A 20,000-nucleotide genomic window follows, 5' to 3' on the forward strand; every position below is an offset into this window, starting at 1 on the left:
AGGTGTAGTTGTTTCCGTCTGTGCTCTCAATGATCTTCCAGCGAATCTCGTACCCTCGGTTTCTGACAGAAGAAGAAGAAGAAGAAACATACATGATGGCACAGATTATTCAGTGATATAGTACTGGTTGTATTATCAGTGTCTGCTGTTGGCTAATCCAGGTGCAGGTTTCACTGTATGCAGAAAACTTTGTTAGAGATGACTCTGTATCTACCTGCATACAGAGTCATCTACATACAGAGTCATCTACATACAGAGTCATTGCAGAGTTATCGACATACAGAGTCATCTACATACAGAGTCATCTACATACAGAGTCATCTACAAACAGTGTCATCTACATACAGAGTCATCTACATACAGAGTCATCTACATACAGAGTCATCTACATACAGAGTCATCTACATACAGAGTCATCTACAAACAGTGTCATCTACATACAGAGTCATCTACATACAGAGTCATCTACATACAGAGTCATCTACATACAGAGTCATCTACAAATAGAGTCATCTACAAACAGTGTCATCTACATACAGAGTCATCTACATACAGAGTAATTTACAAACAGAGTCATCTACATACAGTCATCTACATACAAAGTCATCTACAAACAGAGTCATCTACAAACAGTGTCATCTACATGCAGAGTCATCTACATGCAGAGTCATCTACATACAGAGTCATTGCAGAGTCATCGACATACAGAGTCCTCTAAATACAGAGTCACCTAAATACAGAGTCATTTACAAACAGAGTCATCTTCATACAGTCATCTACATACAGAGTCATCTACAAACAGAGTCATCTACATACAGAGTCATCTACATACAATCATCTACATACAGTCCTCTACATACAGTCATCTGTATACAAAGTCATCTACATACAGTCATCTGTATACAAAGTCATCTACATACAGTCATCTGCATACAGAGTCATCTACATACAGAGTCATCTACATACAGAGTCATCTACATACAGTCATCTACATACAGTCCTCTACATACAGTCATCTGTATACAAAGTCATCTACATACAGTCATCTGCATACAGAGTTATCTACATACAGTCATCTACACACAGAGTCATCAACATACAGTCATCTACACACAGTCATCTGCATACAGTCATCTACATACAGTCATCTACATACAGAGTCATCTACATACAGAGTCATCTACATACAGAGTCATCTACATACAGAGTCATCTACATACAGTCATCTACATACAGTCATCTACATACAGTCATCTACATACAGTCATCTACATACAGAGTCATCTACATACAGAGTCATCTACATACAGTCATCTACACACAGAGTCATCTACATACAGTCATCTACACACAGTCATCTGCATACAGTCATCTACATACAGTCATCTACATACAGAGTCATCTACATACAGAGTCATCTACATACAGAGTCATCTACAAACAGATTCATCTACAAACAGTGTCATCTACATACAGAGTCATCTACATACAGAGTAATTTACAAACAGTCATCTACATACAGTCATCTACATACAAAGTCATCTACAAACAGAGTCATCTACAAACAGTGTCATCTACATGCAGAGTCATCTACATGCAGAGTCATCTACATACAGAGTCATTGCAGAGTCATCGACATACAGAGTCCTCTAAATACAGAGTCACCTAAATACAGAGTCATTTACAAACAGAGTCATCTTCATACAGTCATCTACATACAGAGTCATCTACAAACAGAGTCATCTACATACAGAGTCATCTACATACAGTCATCTACACACAGAGTCATCTACATACAGTCATCTACACACAGTCATCTGCATACAGAGTCATCTACACACAGAGTCATCTACATACAGTCATCTACACACAGTCATCTGCATACAGAGTCATCTACACACAGAGTCATCTACATACAGTCATCTACATACAGTCATCTACACACAGAGTCATCTACATACAGAGTCATCTACATACAGAGTTATCGTCGACCTGTATGTACATAAGTAAAGATGAATCAGGTTTGTTGAACACGCTGTGGTATGTTACGTTTGTTTACATATCATCCTTCTAAAAACAAACACTGGAGGAACACACCTGTCTCAACTTGTAGAAGACGACCAATAGGAGCAGGAGGAGGACAGCAGCTGCGCTCAGAGCTCCAATCAGAATAGGAGACATTAACAGGTGAGGTCGTCCTGCAGAGAACAGAAATACAGGTAAACCTCTGAAACCAGGACCAGGTTTTTATAAATTCATAACTTTATAAAAGTTTGAAACTTACGAGCCATGAACACCTGACGAGACATGCCCTCCTGGTTGTAGGCAACACACTCCACAGTGACATCATCAGCAGGAGACGGAGGCAGGGACAAGTGTGTCCTCACCTGCTCCTCCTCCTCCTGTGAGGTCACATCTGATGGAGGAACCTGATAGGTGGAGATGTCTCCACACCTGCAGCAGGTAAAGGTGATTCAGTGTTTGGTCCTCTCTGATTGTTTGATAGATAGTTGTGGTTTTTCATGGTCAGGTGTTTCAGCCTGTCATAAAAGTGGTGAATCAAAACGTAAACAATGAACAGGTTTCAGGAAACAGGTGGAGGTGTGTGATGATTGATGTGTGATAGAAAGAGAAAAATCTGCAGGTGTTCCATCGCTTTACGTCCAATCAGTGATCAGATTTAACTCCCTGACCATCAGTCTGTTAACAACACCTTAGCACCACCTTCAGGACAAATTGTTCATGTGTACTCGAGATGGGTACTTACGTGTCCTGCAGCCCGGGGCAGGTGTACCAGAGGATTGTGGGTAATGGATATCCAGAGCCGCTGCAGACTGAAGAGTCGTTCTCCTGATGCACAACAACCCTTGGAGAACCTGAGAGATTTGTTATTTTAAACTTAATTATAAAAGAAGAGAACAATCACAGATTCAGGAACATCAGTGATACATCATCCAGGACAACTGACTTTAGGATGAGCAGCAGGAAAACCTTAAGGAGCTCTGACAGGAAGTTTATAAAATACAAGTTTAAAAGAAAGCTGAGGACTGAGAGGAAGAAGAGGAACAAAAGAAAAACAATTAAAAGAACAAGAGAAGAAGATGTGTTGAATCAAAACAAAAGTTCAGAGAAAAAAAATCTTTGTGAATAGATTTCTGTCTGCCTACAGTAAATTATCGATTCTGTTGTACACCAGAGGGCAGCACTGAGCTCAGTTGGCCGTCGGACCTGACCGTCATGAACTCTGCTTTGCTGTCTGAAACTCCTCTCAGAGAGCAGCCGTCCACTTCCTTCATTAGGCAAGGCAAGGCAAGGCAAGGCAACTTTATTTGTATAGCGCATTTCATACACGAGGGCAACTCAATGTGCTTTACATTAAAAGATTAAAAGCATTGGTAACATTCAGACAAGCATAAAAGAACACAATTAAAATGACAAATATAATAAGACAGAAAAGAAAAGGAAAATTAGAATATATATTAAAAAATAATAATTAATTAACAGGTCAACAGGACGTGTCCCAAGTCTGGTTACAAAGAGAGTCCCAATAAAACTAATGAAGGGACAGCTGATCCTCTGGTGAAGTGTGGGGACGGTAAACTATACCACAGATGTTTCATGTCACCACAAACGGTGGTGGACAAACTTCAGATGTGTTTGATGTGTTTATAAGAGTTGTTTGCTCAAACTGTTCAGGGTTCTGAACATCTGTTCACCTCTGGATGAGCTGAAAATACCATATCTGTGCTTAAAGTCTGTTAATGTCACTGACATGTTATCAAGATAATCACGGGTTACATCAGTCTAAGGCTCAAACTGCACAAACAGGCTGCTCGACAGAGTGTTAAAAGTCTGATCAAGCTGCTTTGTGCTTGCTCGCTGCAGGAAGTGAGCTGGTTCTAAACAGTGAAATGTTCCTCATCTGTCATTAATTAATCTTAAATAAAACAGTGAGGACCTCCCCTCTCAATCCAGCTAATCATGTATGGTAATGGCTCAGTTAGTATTACTATTATGCAATTCAAAGTGCTTCACACAAGCCATTAGACAAATCATGCTAAAGCTACAAAACCACAGATGAGGAGAAGGAGAGGGGAGGAAGAAGAAGAAGAAGAAGAAGAAGAAGAAGAAGAAGAAGAGAGGAAGAATACAACAAGAAGGAATGGTTTCTTACTGTATATTCGGAGGTCGATGTGCTGTGATCCATTAAATAACGAGTTGGAAAAATAAAACGTGTATCGACCTCGATCCTCAGGACGAACCCGCCGCAGCAACAGGCTCCCCCCTGATCTGCAGGTAGAAATACCAACGTAACAAACATTAACACCGTAACAACCATACCACCATAACAACCATACCACCTATCAACCATACCACCGTAACAACCATACTACCGTAACAACCATACCACCTTAACAACCATACCACCGTAACAACCATACCACCGCAACAACCATGCCATACCACCGTAACAACCATACCACCGTAACAACCATACCACCGTAACAACCATACCACCGTAACAACCATTACACCGTAACAACCATACCATACCACCTATCAACCATACCACCGTAATAACCATACCACCGTAACAACCATACCACCGTAACAACCATACCATACCACCGTAACAACCATACCACCGTAACAACTATACTACCATAACATCTTTACCACTGTAACGACCATACCACCTAAACAACTATTCCACCTTATCTGTAGCAATTAGCGTGCTCACCTGGTATCGTAAGTCCAGTAGCTCTCCTCGTGCACTGTGTTGTTCCTGTTCAAATGTGTTGGTGTCATCCACCTGTGATCTCTGATTGGAGGATATGCCTCAGTTACAAAGGTTAGCAGCACATCTAGATCTTCATATACCTCCACCTTTCTGCTACTGCTAATTTTAGCTCCATTCACATACATTAGCTTGGAGCTTATGTTAGCTACCAGCTCCCCATTCAGTTCCAGAGAACTGTTGCTAATGTTAGCCACTAGCTCTGCTTGCTCCCTCATTGACATAATGCTAATGTTAGCAACAAGTTCTCCATTGACATCTTTAGCCTTGGTGTTAGCTTTAGCTTGCTGCACTGGCTGCAGGTAAATCCTCAGGTATGCCTGATCTGGAGAGGAAGAGGAGAGAAAGAAGATGTCATCAAGCTGAGAGAACATCTGTCCGAAACCAGAGACAAGAAAGATTACCATTGTTGTATCTTGTTTTTCAAGTTTAGCATTATTTCATCGTGTTTTCCAAAGTTACTTTCTTATTCAGAAATATTGTATTTATCTTGTTTTATAAAGCTGTGTTCTAATTAATACCACCTGTATACTTGCTTCATACAGTTGTATTCTCACGTATCTTGTTTCCTTAAGTTTAAATCTTGTAGATTTAATAAATTTGAAGTTTTGTTTATCTTGCTTCATGGTTATCTTCTTATCTTGTTTTATTTTGTTATGTTTTTATCTTGTTTTATTAGGTTATTTTGTTTTCCTTGTTTAACTCAGTCGTCATCTTTAAGTTGTCCATTATTAAATTTGTATATATAAAGTTGTTATCTTGTTCTATTAAGTTGTTGTCTAGTTTTATAAAATTGTGAATTTTTTATCTTGTTGTATATAGTTACTTTCTTTATTATAATGTTGTTTATTGTCATCTTGTTCCATAAAGCTATCATCTTGTTTCTGCTCATTCTGTAAAGATACTATCCTGTTTAATTTTGTTCAGATCAGTGAAGGTAATTATTTGGTTATCTTATTATTCATTATTTTTTTATTGTTAATCTTGTATGTGTAGATTATGATTTCAAACATAATCTTTTCTCATTTTATTTTATCGGTGTTATCTTGATATTCACAGTCATGTTTTATTCATATCTTGATGTCATAAAATAATTTTCTTCTATCTTGCTCTCTGAAATGATTGTCATCTTTGATCTGTTTGTATGAGCTAAAATCTTGTGTGAATTTATTCCATTCTTATCTTGTTTTGCAACTTGTTTCTCAATCAATGATCTAATTCCATCGTTTATCTTAGGTGATTGTTTTCTTGAGTCACAATCTTAGTTTTAATTTTCTCTAAAGTTAGAATGTCTTTTTATCTTGTGTTTTTTTTTTTAAAGTCTCTCAGGATGTTATCTTGTTTGGTATCTTGCTCTCTAAAGTAGTAACCTTGTTTTTAATGTTTTTCAGTTATCTCCCTTTGATTTTGTTGTTTGAACTTTTCTCACCCAGAACTCTCAGGTATGTTGTTGCCGTGACGACTCCTGCTTCATTGACAGCAGTACAGGTGTATGTTCCTGTGTGAGTCTGACTGACAGTTGAGACGGTCAGAGTGCTGTTAATGTACAGCCTGTTGCTATAGAGATGAGTTAAACTGACGTTCACAGCCTGAAACACAGAGAACAATTATTTTGTTTGTGTGTGTGTGTGTGTGTGTGTGTGTGTGTGTGTGTGTGTGTGTGTGTGTGTGTGTGTGTGTGTGTGTGTGTGTGTGAGCGAGAGAGAGAGAGAGAGAGAGAGAGAGAGAGAGAGGGAGAGAGAGGGATAGAGAGGGTATGTGTGTGACCTCTGACCTTTGTGTGGGGGTGTGTCCAGGTAACATTGTAGAAGTGGGTGGGATTACTGGTCAGGCAGGTGACCTCAAACTTCTCCCCCCCAAGACGGGTTGACCTCAACTGAGAGAGAGACAGAAAGGGAGGACGACGCAGCCCTGCAGACAGACATGTGGTCAGACAGGTGATCAGGGAGTCAGGCAGAGGTAAAAAGGACAGACAGACAGACAGACAGACAGACAGACAGACAGACAGACAGGTAGGCAGGTCTTACTGGGAACCACCAGCAGGTCTAGCTGTTTGGACTTGAACTGGCACCCGTCCCTCCAACCTGAACAAACGTAGTGTCCGTTGAAGGACCTCCGCAGGTCTCGTATCAGGGCTCCCCTCCTGGGGTCAAAGGTTACATTCATTCCCTCAGGCAGGCTCCGCCCACTGCCCTCTCCACCTACTAATTGGAGTGTGAGGTTGGTGACAGACGGGTCGGTCAGTAGACACCTGAACAGCAGGTCCTGTCCCTCTTTGACATCAGGGCGTCTATTCGGAGTCACAAACACACTGGAGGGAAAGGCTGGATCTGAGAAAGGAGGATTATGGGTAATAAAGGACAGATTAATGATCAGGTTTTTAATTTAATCTCTGATAATAACCACATGAGCTCAGCCTCTCCTGTCCCCTCAGGGTTCAGGATGTGGACTTGTCTCCTGTCCTCTCAGGGTTCAGGATGAGGACATGTCTCCTGTCCCCTCAGAGTTCAGGATGAGTATGTCTCCTGTCCACTCAGGGTTCAGTTTGAGGACATGTGTCATTTCCCCGAGGGCTCAGGATGAGGTCATGTCTCCTGTCTCCTCAGGGTTCAGTTTGAGGAAACCGTCCCTCCTTGATGTTTGTAAATAAAGAATCACCTTACTCTCTTTGCTCTCTGTCTCCAGAGGGGGTGTGGCTTCAGATTACCTCACCTTTTATGTAAAGGTGTATCCAGGTGACCAGGTGTTCCAGGCTCTGGTTGGTGTACCCACAGTAGTACGTCCCGGTGTGCCTAATGTCAGACTTCTTCACCTCCAACGGGTTCTGTGGGGTGCGGAACATGAAACGGAATGCTGTGCTGGACCACTGGACTGAGCCATTACCATGGCAACTGAGGCTGATGGAGGAGCCGGCTGTCAGAACCACCTCAGTCTGGTTTGGCAAAAAATCCGAGTTAAGACGGATCCATGGAGGATCTGAAATCAACAAACACCAAACAGATTCAACAACAGTCACTGTGATGTAACCATATGGCCACGCCCACTTGTGATGATGTAATTCTGAGTGTGGTCACAGAACAGTGGCGGATGTTTTGTCCTGCATGAAAAAAACTGTCTCTTTTTAAAGCTCATAACTTGTTTGTATATATTGTGTCCTCAAAGATCTAAACCTCTGTGCAGTTTTTTAAGCCTCTTATGATGCTTTTTGTGGTTTTCACATTCTGAGCTTACTTGAGTTGAGTTGAGTTGAGTTCATTTTAGTCAAGCTGAGTTAAGTTTAGTTGACTTTATTCCAGTTGAGTCGAGTTAAGTTTAGTTTATTCTAGTTGAGCTAAATGGAGTTGAGTTATGCTGACTTTAGTTTATTGGAATTTATTCCATTTGAATTGAGTTGAGTTTATTCTAGATGAGTTGAGTTTATTCTAGTTGAGTTGAGGTTACTTTAGTTTATTCTAGTTGAGTTGAGTCAAGTTGCGCTGATTTGAGTTGAGTTGAGTTCATTTTAGTTGAGCTGACTTTACTTTAGTTTATTCCAGTGGAGTTGAGTTGAGTTGAGTTGAGTTGAGTTGAGTTGAGTTGAGTTGAATGTAGCTGTTTGTGCTCGCCACTTCACTGATAACTCCTCTGTAAACAAAGGCCAGAGAGAGCAGGATCTGTTTCAGCTGTTACTGAAACCTGGAGCTGTATAAAGATCTTCAACAAAGGCTCGAACCGCAAGCTGCATGTCACATTATAACATCAAGGTGATGTAACAACAGCTAATAGCTAACAGCTATAATTGGAAGCTAATGGCTGGTAACAATCATACCTGGAAAAGTACCCACCCCCAATGTGAAGTACACAGAGAAACTCATTGGACGGATGATGTGGCATGACTTTATTTAAATCAGAGACGAAGAATCAGCTCAAATCAGTGTGCCATAAAATCTCTCAGGTGTTGCATTAACCTCTCAACTGTTGGTTAGCTCAGCCAATGGGCTGCTGTGATGTCATCAGCAGGTAAACATATAACACCTGTTCATTTTTGTTCGGTTGTATGTTAAAAAAGCAAATATCAGAATTAATTTTCAGAAACGCAAACATCAGAGGTGCAGTTAAGAAAACTACAGACCTTCAACGATCATTAATATACTACAGAGTATGATTCAAACCTCACACTTTAACTAATTAGCTGATCATAACAACATGATTGGCTGTCTGTACAAAAGCAGAGGCTCTGATTGGCTGCCTGTATGAAGACAGAGGATCTCATTGGAAGGGATCAGTGATGGGCGGGGCAGGTTTTTTGATGACTTCCTGCAGCTGGGTGGCTATACGGGATGTCTGCAGCAGTAAGGCCTGATGGTTCTCCACCAGCAGACTCTGATGTCGAGCCAGATTCTGCAGATCCTGGATCTGCTGAGAACCCTGAAGAAACAACAACCTCAGGTTAGAAGTAACCCTACCAGGTGAGATACTGAATATGTGACTAGTTTATTAATACCAAACAGTTCATGTTTAATATGTTCAATATTACAGATTGGACTAGATAATTTAAGGCCAGATAACCTTAGACCAGTTAACATAAGATCAGCTAACTTTAGACAAACTTTATTCTACTTATTGAGAAAAAGTTTGTGAACCATTAAATTAGTGAAACACTCAGGACGTTTCTTTTTTCACGCATTGACTCGGTCAGCAGTTTTCTACCACACAAGCTCTCGCTCTTTTGCTGCTGCCACTGTGTTACTTTTTTTTCAGACGATATGCTCATTTTCTGCATATGCGGTCATTAATATCTCTAACTCCACTGGGGAGAAGAAGGAGGATCGAGGTTTCTTTTCGCTTGTTGCCATGGTGAATCATGTTATCTGTGTTCCATTGAGGAGGACTTTTTTTATCCTTATACACAAGCTTCACTAGGGTTACCTTCACTCAGAGTTGAAATTATTCTTATCACCTGTTCTGAAACCGAACACTCTGAGTTTGGCAGCTCAGGGTTCGTCAACCTAGAGTTTGGATTTAGACTCTGTGTTTGTTAAACTTGCTTCCTGAAACGGCCCCTGGTTGCTTAAGACCAGTTTACTTTAGACCAGATAACATTAGTCTAGTTGAAAAAACTAAAACTATGGTCAGCAAAGTTGATCTCTATCCCCTTACATCTTAAAACTAAAACTTAAATAGATGATCCAAACTGAACTGAACAATAATAAACCTACAACAAGAAACACAATCTAACTTGAACTTAACTCTAAATAAACCTAGCTAAACCAAACCTGCTCTAAACTAAACCTAACCTTGACTTGTGTAACTAACCTAAAACAGACCTAGCTGAACTAAACCTTACTACATGAACACAGTCTAAACTTCTGATTTACTGAACTTCACTAAACTAAAACAAACACAATCTAAACCTGACTTAAACCTGAATGGTACTTAAGCTAACCCAACCCCAGGTAGGGTTAAAACAGACTAGACTAAACTAAACTCAAGTAGTTTCACTGAACCAGTCCCAATCTAACCTAAACCTAGCTAGATCAAACTAAAATAGTGTGAATTTAAGTTAAACTAGACCTTACTAATCTTAACCTTAGACAAAACCAATTTTAAATCCAGGTTAAACCACAATGAACCCAGGTTCAACTCAGGTTGAACCCAGGTTAAACACAGGTTCAACTCAGGATTCACTCAGGTTAAACTCAGGTAAAGTTCAGGTCAAACTCAGTTTAAACTCAGGTTAAACCCCAGGTTAAACTCAGGTTATTCACAGGTTAATCACAGTTTAAACCAAGATTAAACCCAGTTTAAAGCACTAATCTTGACTCACCTGCGTTCCTAGCAGGTCGAGCAGTTGGACCATCTGGGCCTGGCTTTTGGCAGCCTCTTTCTGGACCTGGACCAGTTGTTTCATCAGGTCACGCACTTCCTGTCTCCATGAGGCCTCCTGCTGCTCCCCAGGAGGGGGGACCTGCTCAGGTAACTGGGCTGCGCCCATCGTCATGGCTACGGGTTTGTCATCATGGTGATCACCTGTAGTGAAGATCCTGAAGTCAAAACTTCAGTTTTTGACACGAGACGGACATAATTCACCTACCTGTGATTTTCAGAATAAAGGTCCAATCATGGTTATTCTCGCTTATGTTAAATGGTGTTTTTATTTGTTTGATGTTTTTTTTGTTGATTATTGTATTATTGATTGACAAGAGTCCCAGCGAAAAGTCACAGACTCCATAGTCTGTCCCTGAAGCCTTGAATTCACACATACACATACACACACACACACACACACACACACACACACACACACACACACACACACACACACACTATGACCAACACAAGCGTTTTTTTTTTATTAAAGTGAGTTTCATTCTCCTCAATGAATGATTGATAAAAGTGTAGAAATGAATCGATCAGGTATAAATCAATGATCAATAATTAGGCTGCATCAAATCAATTCTTCAGACTTGTTGTGAAGCTTCATGTGACAGTTAAACACGTTCATCATTGAGTTTCACAATCAGAACAAGAAGTGAAACTAGAGATTGTGTGTGTGTGTGTGTGTGTGTGTGTGTGTGTGTGTGTGTGTGTGTGTGTGTGTGTGTGTGTGTGTGGTTGGTGGGTGCTTCATCAGTCCTGGATGAAATAAAGTCAAAGTTCAGAAGTAAACCTGGAACATAAACTAGTTAAATTTAAAAACCTTTTTGTAAAATGGAACGTTAAACAAACATTCCTCCTTCCTCGGCAGAGTTCCTCCATGAAGCATTTTCATATTTCATCACAAGTTAATGTTCAAGCAGAAACTAACAGGACCAAAAATGACCCTCCTCACTGGACTCCCTCACTGAGGCTGTGTTTTCATGGCAGTCAAACCTCCGCAAACACACTTCAAAATAAAACTACTGGACTGCCGTTTTAATGTGTTAATGCCCTCCATTAAAAAAACAGTCCTTTCATCTGGTCCACGTTATTGAAGTTATTCTCCAGATATTGTGGCCCTCATCTCTCTACACGCAGACAGCGAGCTGAACAGTGTAGCTGTCTGTCGGTGTCTGGCTTTGAGGGAGGAGGCATTAATAGTTCAGCAGTAAAAGCCTCAACCGGGACTTCCACCAGATCCGTGTTCGGTCCTGGTCCAATCTGCTACAGTGCGGCTCTGTGCTCTCTCTTGTCCGTCAACACCCACCGGTTGCATTTTCAGAACACAGCACGGAGCAGGGCCGCTGGCCAGCTGGAGTCTTTTGACCAAGTTTTCCTGCAGTAATTATTGAATCAAGGATTATCCTCCTCCTCTCTTTATCCTTTTTGACTTTATTGTCCTCTGAAGACCTCTGACCTGTTGACTCCAGACCTGGCTCTGCTCATCATGACGGTTTGTTGTTGAAGTTAAGCGAAATACAATCTGATGATAACAGTGTTTTATTCTGAAAATTAACCAAATGTTTTAGTTTGGTTTTGGTGCATGACTTCCTGTCCTGCTCAATCTGCTCTGTCCAAATTTATACGTTGTACTCCGGCATCTGGCAAAAACAGAAGTCTTGCGTATCTGATCCTGAGGGCTCCAACGTGCCGGATCAGAGACGCAGCCGGAATGCAACGGAGCGGATCCAGTGGGAGTTAAAACATTGACTAGAATAGATACCTATCAACTCCGGTGCCGTGACGGATCAGAGACGGATCCGAGGGAATTTGGCCGATACTCCTCAAACTGTACATCAGGATGAAGCCTGTGTCTGTGTTAACTTCCTTCCATTAAAGAAGCCAGTGTTAGTTTAAACTCTGTTTTTATTCCATCGTCTCAGGAGGAGCTAATGCACACACTGACGGATGAATCCTGCTGAGGTTACTGGTCAAATCTTGTATCTCAGTTTTCATCCATGTGAGAGATAAAGCCATCAGATGTTTCCCTTCAGGTAGCCTCCACACACACACAGCTATTTAAATAGACTGCAACAGGTTACAGTGACAGCAATGCAGCATGAATGACTTCATTTATCCAATGTTCATTTGTAATTGATTATGTCTGCTCTCATCTTTGGTGTTCGCTGTTTAAGGAAAGCTAAAAAATATTATAATACAAAAACACTTCCTGTATGAGCCAGACCCACTCCTGGTGTTCTATCTCAATACAGACACAGATACTGATGTCCCCGCACACTTGAAACATGTAAACATACATCTATGCTAACCCTGTGCAATAATATAAACACATCTGTAAGCAATAAGGCTACGTGCAATCACACCATGAGATGAAAAATCTCCTTTACAAGAGAAACCTAAATAAACAAACAAACAAACAAACACAAATAAATATTTAAACAAAGAAAGAAATCAATCAATCAATCAGTGGCCTGTTGCAACAGCTCTTCTGAAGGTGTGTCTTAAGTTAGGATGTAAAGTGTACTAAACTGAAATGAGATAGTTTGTAACATAAGTTGTGTCGTTGATTGGTGACCCCGGAGACGTAAGATCATTAGTAGACCGTAAAGTCCAACCAAAAAAATTGTAACAGATATGACGAGTTCATTCAATTTGGCCAATCAGTGAACAGCCTTATTTTCAATGCAGTGTTTAGGTGCTAACTTAACGTTAGCCACATTGCCTTTAAACAAGCTAACAGCTAATCATAACTTTGGTAACTCTTAATCGACAAACAGTAACATGGAAGTTAAATGTGACAAAGCATTTTGATATGTTGATAATCAATCTAAAGTTTAAAGAAACAACAGTGACATCGAGAGGTGAAATCGTGAACTACAATACTACAGTACGTTACTATAACCGTATTCTAATATTGTGCAGATTGTAACTATCTCTGTTTGTGGGAAACCAAAGTGAGAGTTGAGATCAGAGTCATCGTACATATTTGATTCATGTAATCTAACGTGGAGAGCGTGTTGTCGACACAGCAGCTGGTAAAACTCTGCCTCTCCTCATCCTTCAAATGATCCGCTCTTTGGAAATAGAGCCAGTGGCGGTTCTAGACCAATTTTACTGGGGGGGCCAGGCTGGGGCCAAGGGTGTTGTCAGAGGGACACATTCAACCCTGACAAAAGAGACTGAGAAGAGAGAGGACCAGCTGAGAACAAACTGGCAAAACATCAGTGCATCCTATATACTAGACATATATACTACTGTGTAGTATATCAAAATGCAGACTGACAGCAGCTGTTTGGCTGTTTACACTCAACATGAGTCCCTTAGCGCTCTAAGGGACTGGAACCAAGTGCCACACGCATGTGTTCCCTGTAACATCTGCGCGATACCAAAGCTTTTTTTGTTTTATAATATTTGTTTGGTGTGGAGGGGGGGGCACAGGGGGGTCCAGGTTCAGTTCTACAGGGGCTGCTGCAACCCAGATCAGAGGGGTATACTACAAAGCCGGATTTTTGTAATCGAGGTAACTTCAGGGTTAACTCTAGATTTCCAGTGCCACGACGGGGCTCCCGTTTTACCTGGGTAGATCACCATGGTTACTCATGCTGAACACCTAACCTGCTCCAGGGCAGGTTATGTTCAGGATCAGAGATCAGTTTTGAGAAAACTCCACCCACTGACCAATCAGCTCGCTCCATCACGGAGCTCTGTGAGCTGATCATGAGGGGAGAGAGATAGCCAGCACACTTTGTCTACCTGTATGATTTTATATATAAAATACTGATGACAGTTATTTATTATCTTTCCTGACATCATACTTAAACAGAGTCTAAAATAAGCTATTCAGATGAAGTTGTTGTGGGACAACTGTATTAAATATAAACTGCTGGTTATCACTTTGAATCATGTTCTCATTTTTATTTCTCCACAGCGCTCAGTTTCATACCGTCAGGGCTGCAGGTGAAATATTACGTCTAAAACTGTCACATATGAGACATGATTAAATCAGAGAGAGAGATCACTGTCAGGGAATAAACAGAGTTATTATAGTCAGATCTATCTGCACTAGATGAAGGGAAATAAGACGTAATTTGCGTATTCAAACTGTGTTTTTGTCTTATCTCTCAGTTCTTCTTTCATGTTTTAAACTCATCTGTGTTGATCTTAGTCTGGGTGATGTGTTTAACTTTATATTTTTCTAATATCAGTGCAGTGTTTGAAAAATATGTGGATGTGCTGACGGCAGACTGCCACACTTCACTTCATGTGAATGCGCTCAGGGTAATTCTGGATTGACTCAACATGCTGATAACCAGCTTCGTGTGACAGATTAGTGTGATCTCCTTTGTCACGTTCGGTGAAGCCGGATCAAGAAAATATATATGGGATATGTTGAACTCGCTTCGTAGTATACCCCCTAAGGACTTTCTTCTGAAAGGGGGAATCTAAAGCAGCTCGATTACCTTGCAGTGAGCACCCCACTTGATCCGACTGATCTTCTTTTGTGTGTGTGTGTGTGTGTGTGTGTGTGTGTGTGTGTGTGTGTGTGTGTGTGGGTGTGTTGGGTGGTGGATGTGATGAAATCTTAGAAAGTCAGGAAACACATTTTCATCCAGAAACCACACACACAAACTGGGATGTGTGTGTGTGTGTGTGTGTGTGTGTGTGTGTGTGTGTGTGTGTGTGTGTGTGTGTGTGTGTGTGTGTGTGTGTGCCTGTGTGTGTGCCTGCGTGTGCGTGTGCGTGTGTGCGTGTGTGTGTGTGTGTGTGTGTTTGTGTGTGTGTAAGGATCTGCACTTCCTTGTCTCACTTCTTCTTCTCTGTGAAAAACTCGGTGGGGAGGTACAGCAACAAGTTACCACAGCAACATGTTTACATGACTAAAACCATCCTATAATACTTTTTTTTCTTCTTTCACCACTAATGACCACATAGCAGCCTGTTGTTGTTGTTGTTGTTGTTGTTGTTGTTGTTGTTGTTTTGTCTCTGTCTCTTTCTTGGGTGTTTTTAAAAAAAAAATGTTTATGTAATCTTGATAAACGAAAAACTTTGACTGAAATGACCTAAAATAAAGTCCAGTAAATAACTGTTTACAAACAAATGAATTAACAATAAATAACTGTTAACAGCAAAACATAGTTACTTTAAATAACTTTACAAATGAAACAAAGTTACTGTTAAAAACTGTTCATTGATTAAGTTCTGATTCTGGAATTAAAATGAATTTTGTTTATCAACCAAAAAAAAACTTTTGAATAAACAATAAGACGTTTAAACATAATGTTCGTAATTAGATATTCATGAACATCAATAAACATAAGTTAATAACTTTTTGTAAACTGCGGATGATCACTTTTTGTTAATTTACATTATACATTATGTTTAACATTTTATGAATAATGATTTACAGTTAACAGACAACTCTTCATGATTTTTTCCAACAAATGTATAGTAAACAATAAAGTCCATTACAAGCTGTTACATATTGATTTACAGTTTATGATTTTTAGTTAATAAACTGTTAGTAATTGATGGTGAATTATTTTATAAACTAATAATTATCATAATAATATTTTTTATCTGTCTGTTATCAGTTTAATAATAATTTTGTTAATATCTGGTTCTTTAATTTATTATTTTGTTTTTTAGGTTTTTTGTTTTTTGATTCTTACATTTATTATTTCATTTTCTATTTTTTTAAATTTTGTTTCAAACCTTTTTTTTTAAACATAAACTGTGAACACAAGCACCTGTAATTAACATTCATGAAAATGAAATATTATCATGAATATGAGTTTCATGATAATGTTAACACACTTTAAGTGACATTTAATTATTAACCATGCATTAATTCCGAGTCTCTTATTCTAAATTATTTTCATTTTCCTTCATATCCTGATTTAAAAAAGATGTAATTCTTGATGAACCTCTCACCACACAGGTATTCACATGTTTCATTGCAGTTAGTTCATACTTAAAGCAGATGAATAACTAGTTAGTGAAGATAAACAGATAGTTAATAACCAGCTGACTGACCTGTAGCGGAGCAGCTGAGGGCGATCGACAGCAGCAGACAGCACACTTTCATCTTTGTCTCTCTCTGTCAGACTGAAGGAGAGCAAACTTCCTGCAGACTAAAAGATGATAGGCTCCACCCACAAAAGACCCCACCTAGTCAGCTGACCCCGCCCCCTCATCCCACACAGACTAATAGCTCCCTATGCCCAGCTGTGCCACATAGAAAACAGGCTGATTCAGCAGAAAAACTCAAGCTGCTCTTCATGTTTCTGAACTGCTGAGGTTTTATTCTTTGTTTCAATGTTATCCTTCTTTTAAAAAACTGACATTGTTTACCCTCATTCAGTCTGAAATAGGCTCTGCACCTCAGTTCTGACACATCTGAAAGAATATTACTATTTTTCTGCAATGAGCCTCCTCTGCTTCCAGACCATCTCACTGTCTGAGCAGTAACTGAGCTACTCCTTAAAGCTGTGCCCATCAGGTAATGTGACACAGGGCAGATATAACATGAAGTAACCTGAGGTAAAAGCTGTGTGAAGACAGAGACAGAAAAGGAGGTGCATAAAAAAGAGGCCTTAGGTGAATGTGATGTCTGTAAGTGCCAGGGAGAACTTTGAGCTACATGAAAGTGAAGCAGCCAACATTCTTCCTCACACTGATTTACACACTGGAGCATATTGGTTATTATTTTTCATTATTCTGCCTCTGTTGTTATTTGATTTAAAGCCAGAATAATTTCACATTGGTAGTCTCCAAATGTATGCTGAGTTTAAGCCTAGACCATAAACTCTATCAACCTTGTTACAAATTAGCATTCTTGTGTATTTATTACAGCTTCCTTGTTGGCTGTTTACTGGCATTTAATCACAGTATCATCTGTTTACTGTCATTAAATCACAGTAACATCTGTTTGCTGTCATTAAATCACAGTATCATTTTTATTGTTATTAAATCACTATAACATCTGTTAATTGTCATTAAATCCCAGTATTATCTGTTTACTGTCATTAAATCACAGTAACATCTGAATATTGTCATTTAATCCCAGTATCATCTGTTTACTGTCATTAAATCACAGTATCATCTGTTTACTGTCATTTAATCACAGTATCATCTGAATATGGTCATTAAATCACAGTATTATCTGTTTACTGTCATCTAATCACAGTATCATCTGTTTACTGTCATTAAATCACAGTATCATCTGTTTACTGTCATCTAATCACAGTAACATCTGTTTACGGTCTAGTTTATTTACCATTTACCATTCATTCCTCTGAAGAAGTAGTACAATCTGATGGTATAAGGGAAGGTTTTATCCTGAAGTTGACACACACATCACACACTGCAGAGACAAGGACTGTACCTGAACACAGAGAGTAATTCAGTGTTATAATAAATGAATTGAATGAATGAAAAACACTGTGAAACACAGGGTGTGTACTTCAGTTACACTATAAAACCCTGGTTGTAGGAACAGCTTTAATAAATCAAGTCAAAACAAAATGAATGTTTTTAAAGAGAAAGAGGAAGAAGGCTTTTTTGACTTAGTCTTATGAAACCCTTTTTTCACATTCAGCACTTTTTTTCTAGTTCCACATTCAAACAGGAAGCACACTGAGGGAGGCGGGGCCAGGCTAACAGTGGGGTGGGGTCCAATGGGCCAGCAATGAGCTAAATAGCACCCCCTGGGGGTGCAGCAGGAAAGATAAAACAAACCATAATCTGATCTGAACCAGGATCATCAAGCTCAAAAACATTAAATATGAAATACAAATAATCTGACCGACAGACTGTAAACACGTAATCTGATTCAATCTGACAATAATCTGAACAGAGACAGACTTTTAACATATAATCTAATGTAAACCGAGAATAATCTGACAGATCACTTTGATCCTGGATTTAAAGAAAATAGCCTCGTGCCCATCTCAGCATTGTATGTCGCGATGCAGTTGTGGGGTTGGATGCTGAACTACAGAGACGAGGTGACAGTGAGACTCTGTAGCTGGTTCTGGTTGGTGTAGGAGATGAATATCTTCATCTGATTTATCTTCACAGTGAGAAACAACATGTTTCGTGTGAAGCCTAAAGACTTTAAATATCTTTATGTTGCTCCAATTGTTTTTTTTTCTTTTTATAAATTGTTGTCATTGTGTTGCTGTTGTGTGTTGCTTTTTATGCTGTTGTGTGTTGATGCCACTGTGTTGCTATATTTCTGATTTGTTTTGGGAAAGGTACGGAGTTGTGAAAAAATGAAAACCAGCTCACACTGTGTTAACTAAATTCTCCATGGTCTTGTGGAAAACAGAGGGCCTCATCTGCTCCCAGCTCACCTGTATGGTGTCGGAATTTAAACACTGAGGTGGATAATATTCAGATGTTTATTATTGTAAAGAGGTTCAGTCCTGACTGGAACGGATTGTCTAAAAGCAGTTTGAATAAACACAGAGCAAATATAAACTTTAACATCGGATATAAAACTTTTATAATAACTGATATACAGAGAAGCTTCAAAATAAAAGCATAATGAAAAAGATCAAGCTGGATATGATAAAGGGTGAATAAGAATCAGAGCTGCTGTTCCATAAACACGACTCTGTCCCTTTAATTCTGATCAATGTAAACATGTTCAACTCTGTCCTGCAGCAGCCTGACAGCCAAAGTTCTGGGTAATACGGCCCTCTGTTCTGCCTAACTGGACGACTGTGGGTTAATTTTACCATCTGCTATGCCTGACAGGAGGACAGTTGGTTAAATTAACCCTTCGCTCTGCCTGGCAGGAAGACTGTGCGTTAAATTAACCGTCCGCTCTGACTTTAAGGAAGCAGAGCCTTTACAGACAGCTCTCCTCCTCTTCATTGGGTCTGCAGGAGGAGGCAGGACACTCCTGAACTTCCTCTTTGTCCTCTGATGATGTCATGTCTTGTGCTCCAGTCGCATCCTTGGACTGTGACATCTGAGGGCTGATGAAAATCAACATGTTTGTTTGTTTGTTTGTTTGTTTGTTTAATTGTTTGTTTGTTTGATAAAATATTGATAGACAAAATGTTTGAGTCAGAACTACAGTTGAACCTGGGATACCACAGACAGCCACCAGGGGGCTCCATGTCTTCATGTAAATTAAATAAACTTGTATGGTTAAGGATTACTTCCTGTTCCTCTATCAGTGTCTCAAACTCTGTTATTTAAACATTTTCATTCTGCCTCCAAATACAAAATACTAAAAAAAGATGGCCGCTGAGACATATGACCAAATGATAGCTGCACTGTGGGAAATGTAGTTTTACTCAGTCTGAAGGATTTCAGTTTATAAACCTGATGT

General features: G+C 39.7%; 2 protein-coding genes across 3 annotated transcripts in view; both read right to left on the reverse strand.

The window, feature by feature from the left end:
* Window positions 1-8,054, reverse strand: LOC117812713 (macrophage colony-stimulating factor 1 receptor 2-like). The gene is made up of 11 exons (XM_034683620.1): window positions 8,030-8,054; window positions 7,511-7,858; window positions 6,826-7,128; window positions 6,573-6,709; window positions 6,228-6,387; window positions 4,742-5,123; window positions 4,175-4,290; window positions 2,768-2,876; window positions 2,285-2,454; window positions 2,098-2,198; window positions 1-62 (listed from the first exon to the last, which is right to left on the reverse strand). The coding sequence occupies exons 1-11, from the start codon at window positions 8,052-8,054 to the stop codon at window positions 27-29; spliced, it is 1,887 nt and encodes a 628-aa protein (XP_034539511.1). The 3' UTR covers window positions 1-26.
* An 11,204-nt stretch (window positions 8,055-19,258) lies between these two features.
* LOC117812234 (platelet-derived growth factor receptor beta-like) overlaps window positions 19,259-20,000 on the reverse strand; it is a 17,685-nt gene continuing 16,943 nt past the window's right edge. For both annotated transcript variants that reach the window (XM_034682879.1, XM_034682881.1), the window contains exon 28: window positions 19,259-19,641. In XM_034682879.1, the coding sequence (XP_034538770.1) occupies window positions 19,512-19,641 (130 nt within the window). In that variant the 3' untranslated portion in view covers window positions 19,259-19,511. The remainder of the gene's footprint in view (window positions 19,642-20,000) is intronic.

The sequence above is a fragment of the Notolabrus celidotus genome, chromosome 5, assembly GCF_009762535.1.
Source record: "Notolabrus celidotus isolate fNotCel1 chromosome 5, fNotCel1.pri, whole genome shotgun sequence".
Lineage (NCBI taxonomy): Eukaryota > Metazoa > Chordata > Actinopteri > Labriformes > Labridae > Notolabrus > Notolabrus celidotus.

Bases quoted from the DNA above. Each gene is read 5' to 3' on its own strand.
- LOC117812713 (XM_034683620.1), bottom strand. From the start codon at position 8,054: ATGAACTCAACTCAACTCAACTCAA. The intron at 7,859-8,029 runs GTAAGCTCAGAA...GACCACACTCAG, and splicing joins CTCAACTCAACTCAACTCAA to AATTACATCATCACAAGTGG. The intron at 2,199-2,284 runs GTAAGTTTCAAA...TGTTCTCTGCAG, and splicing joins TCGTCAGGTGTTCATGGCTC to GACGACCTCACCTGTTAATG.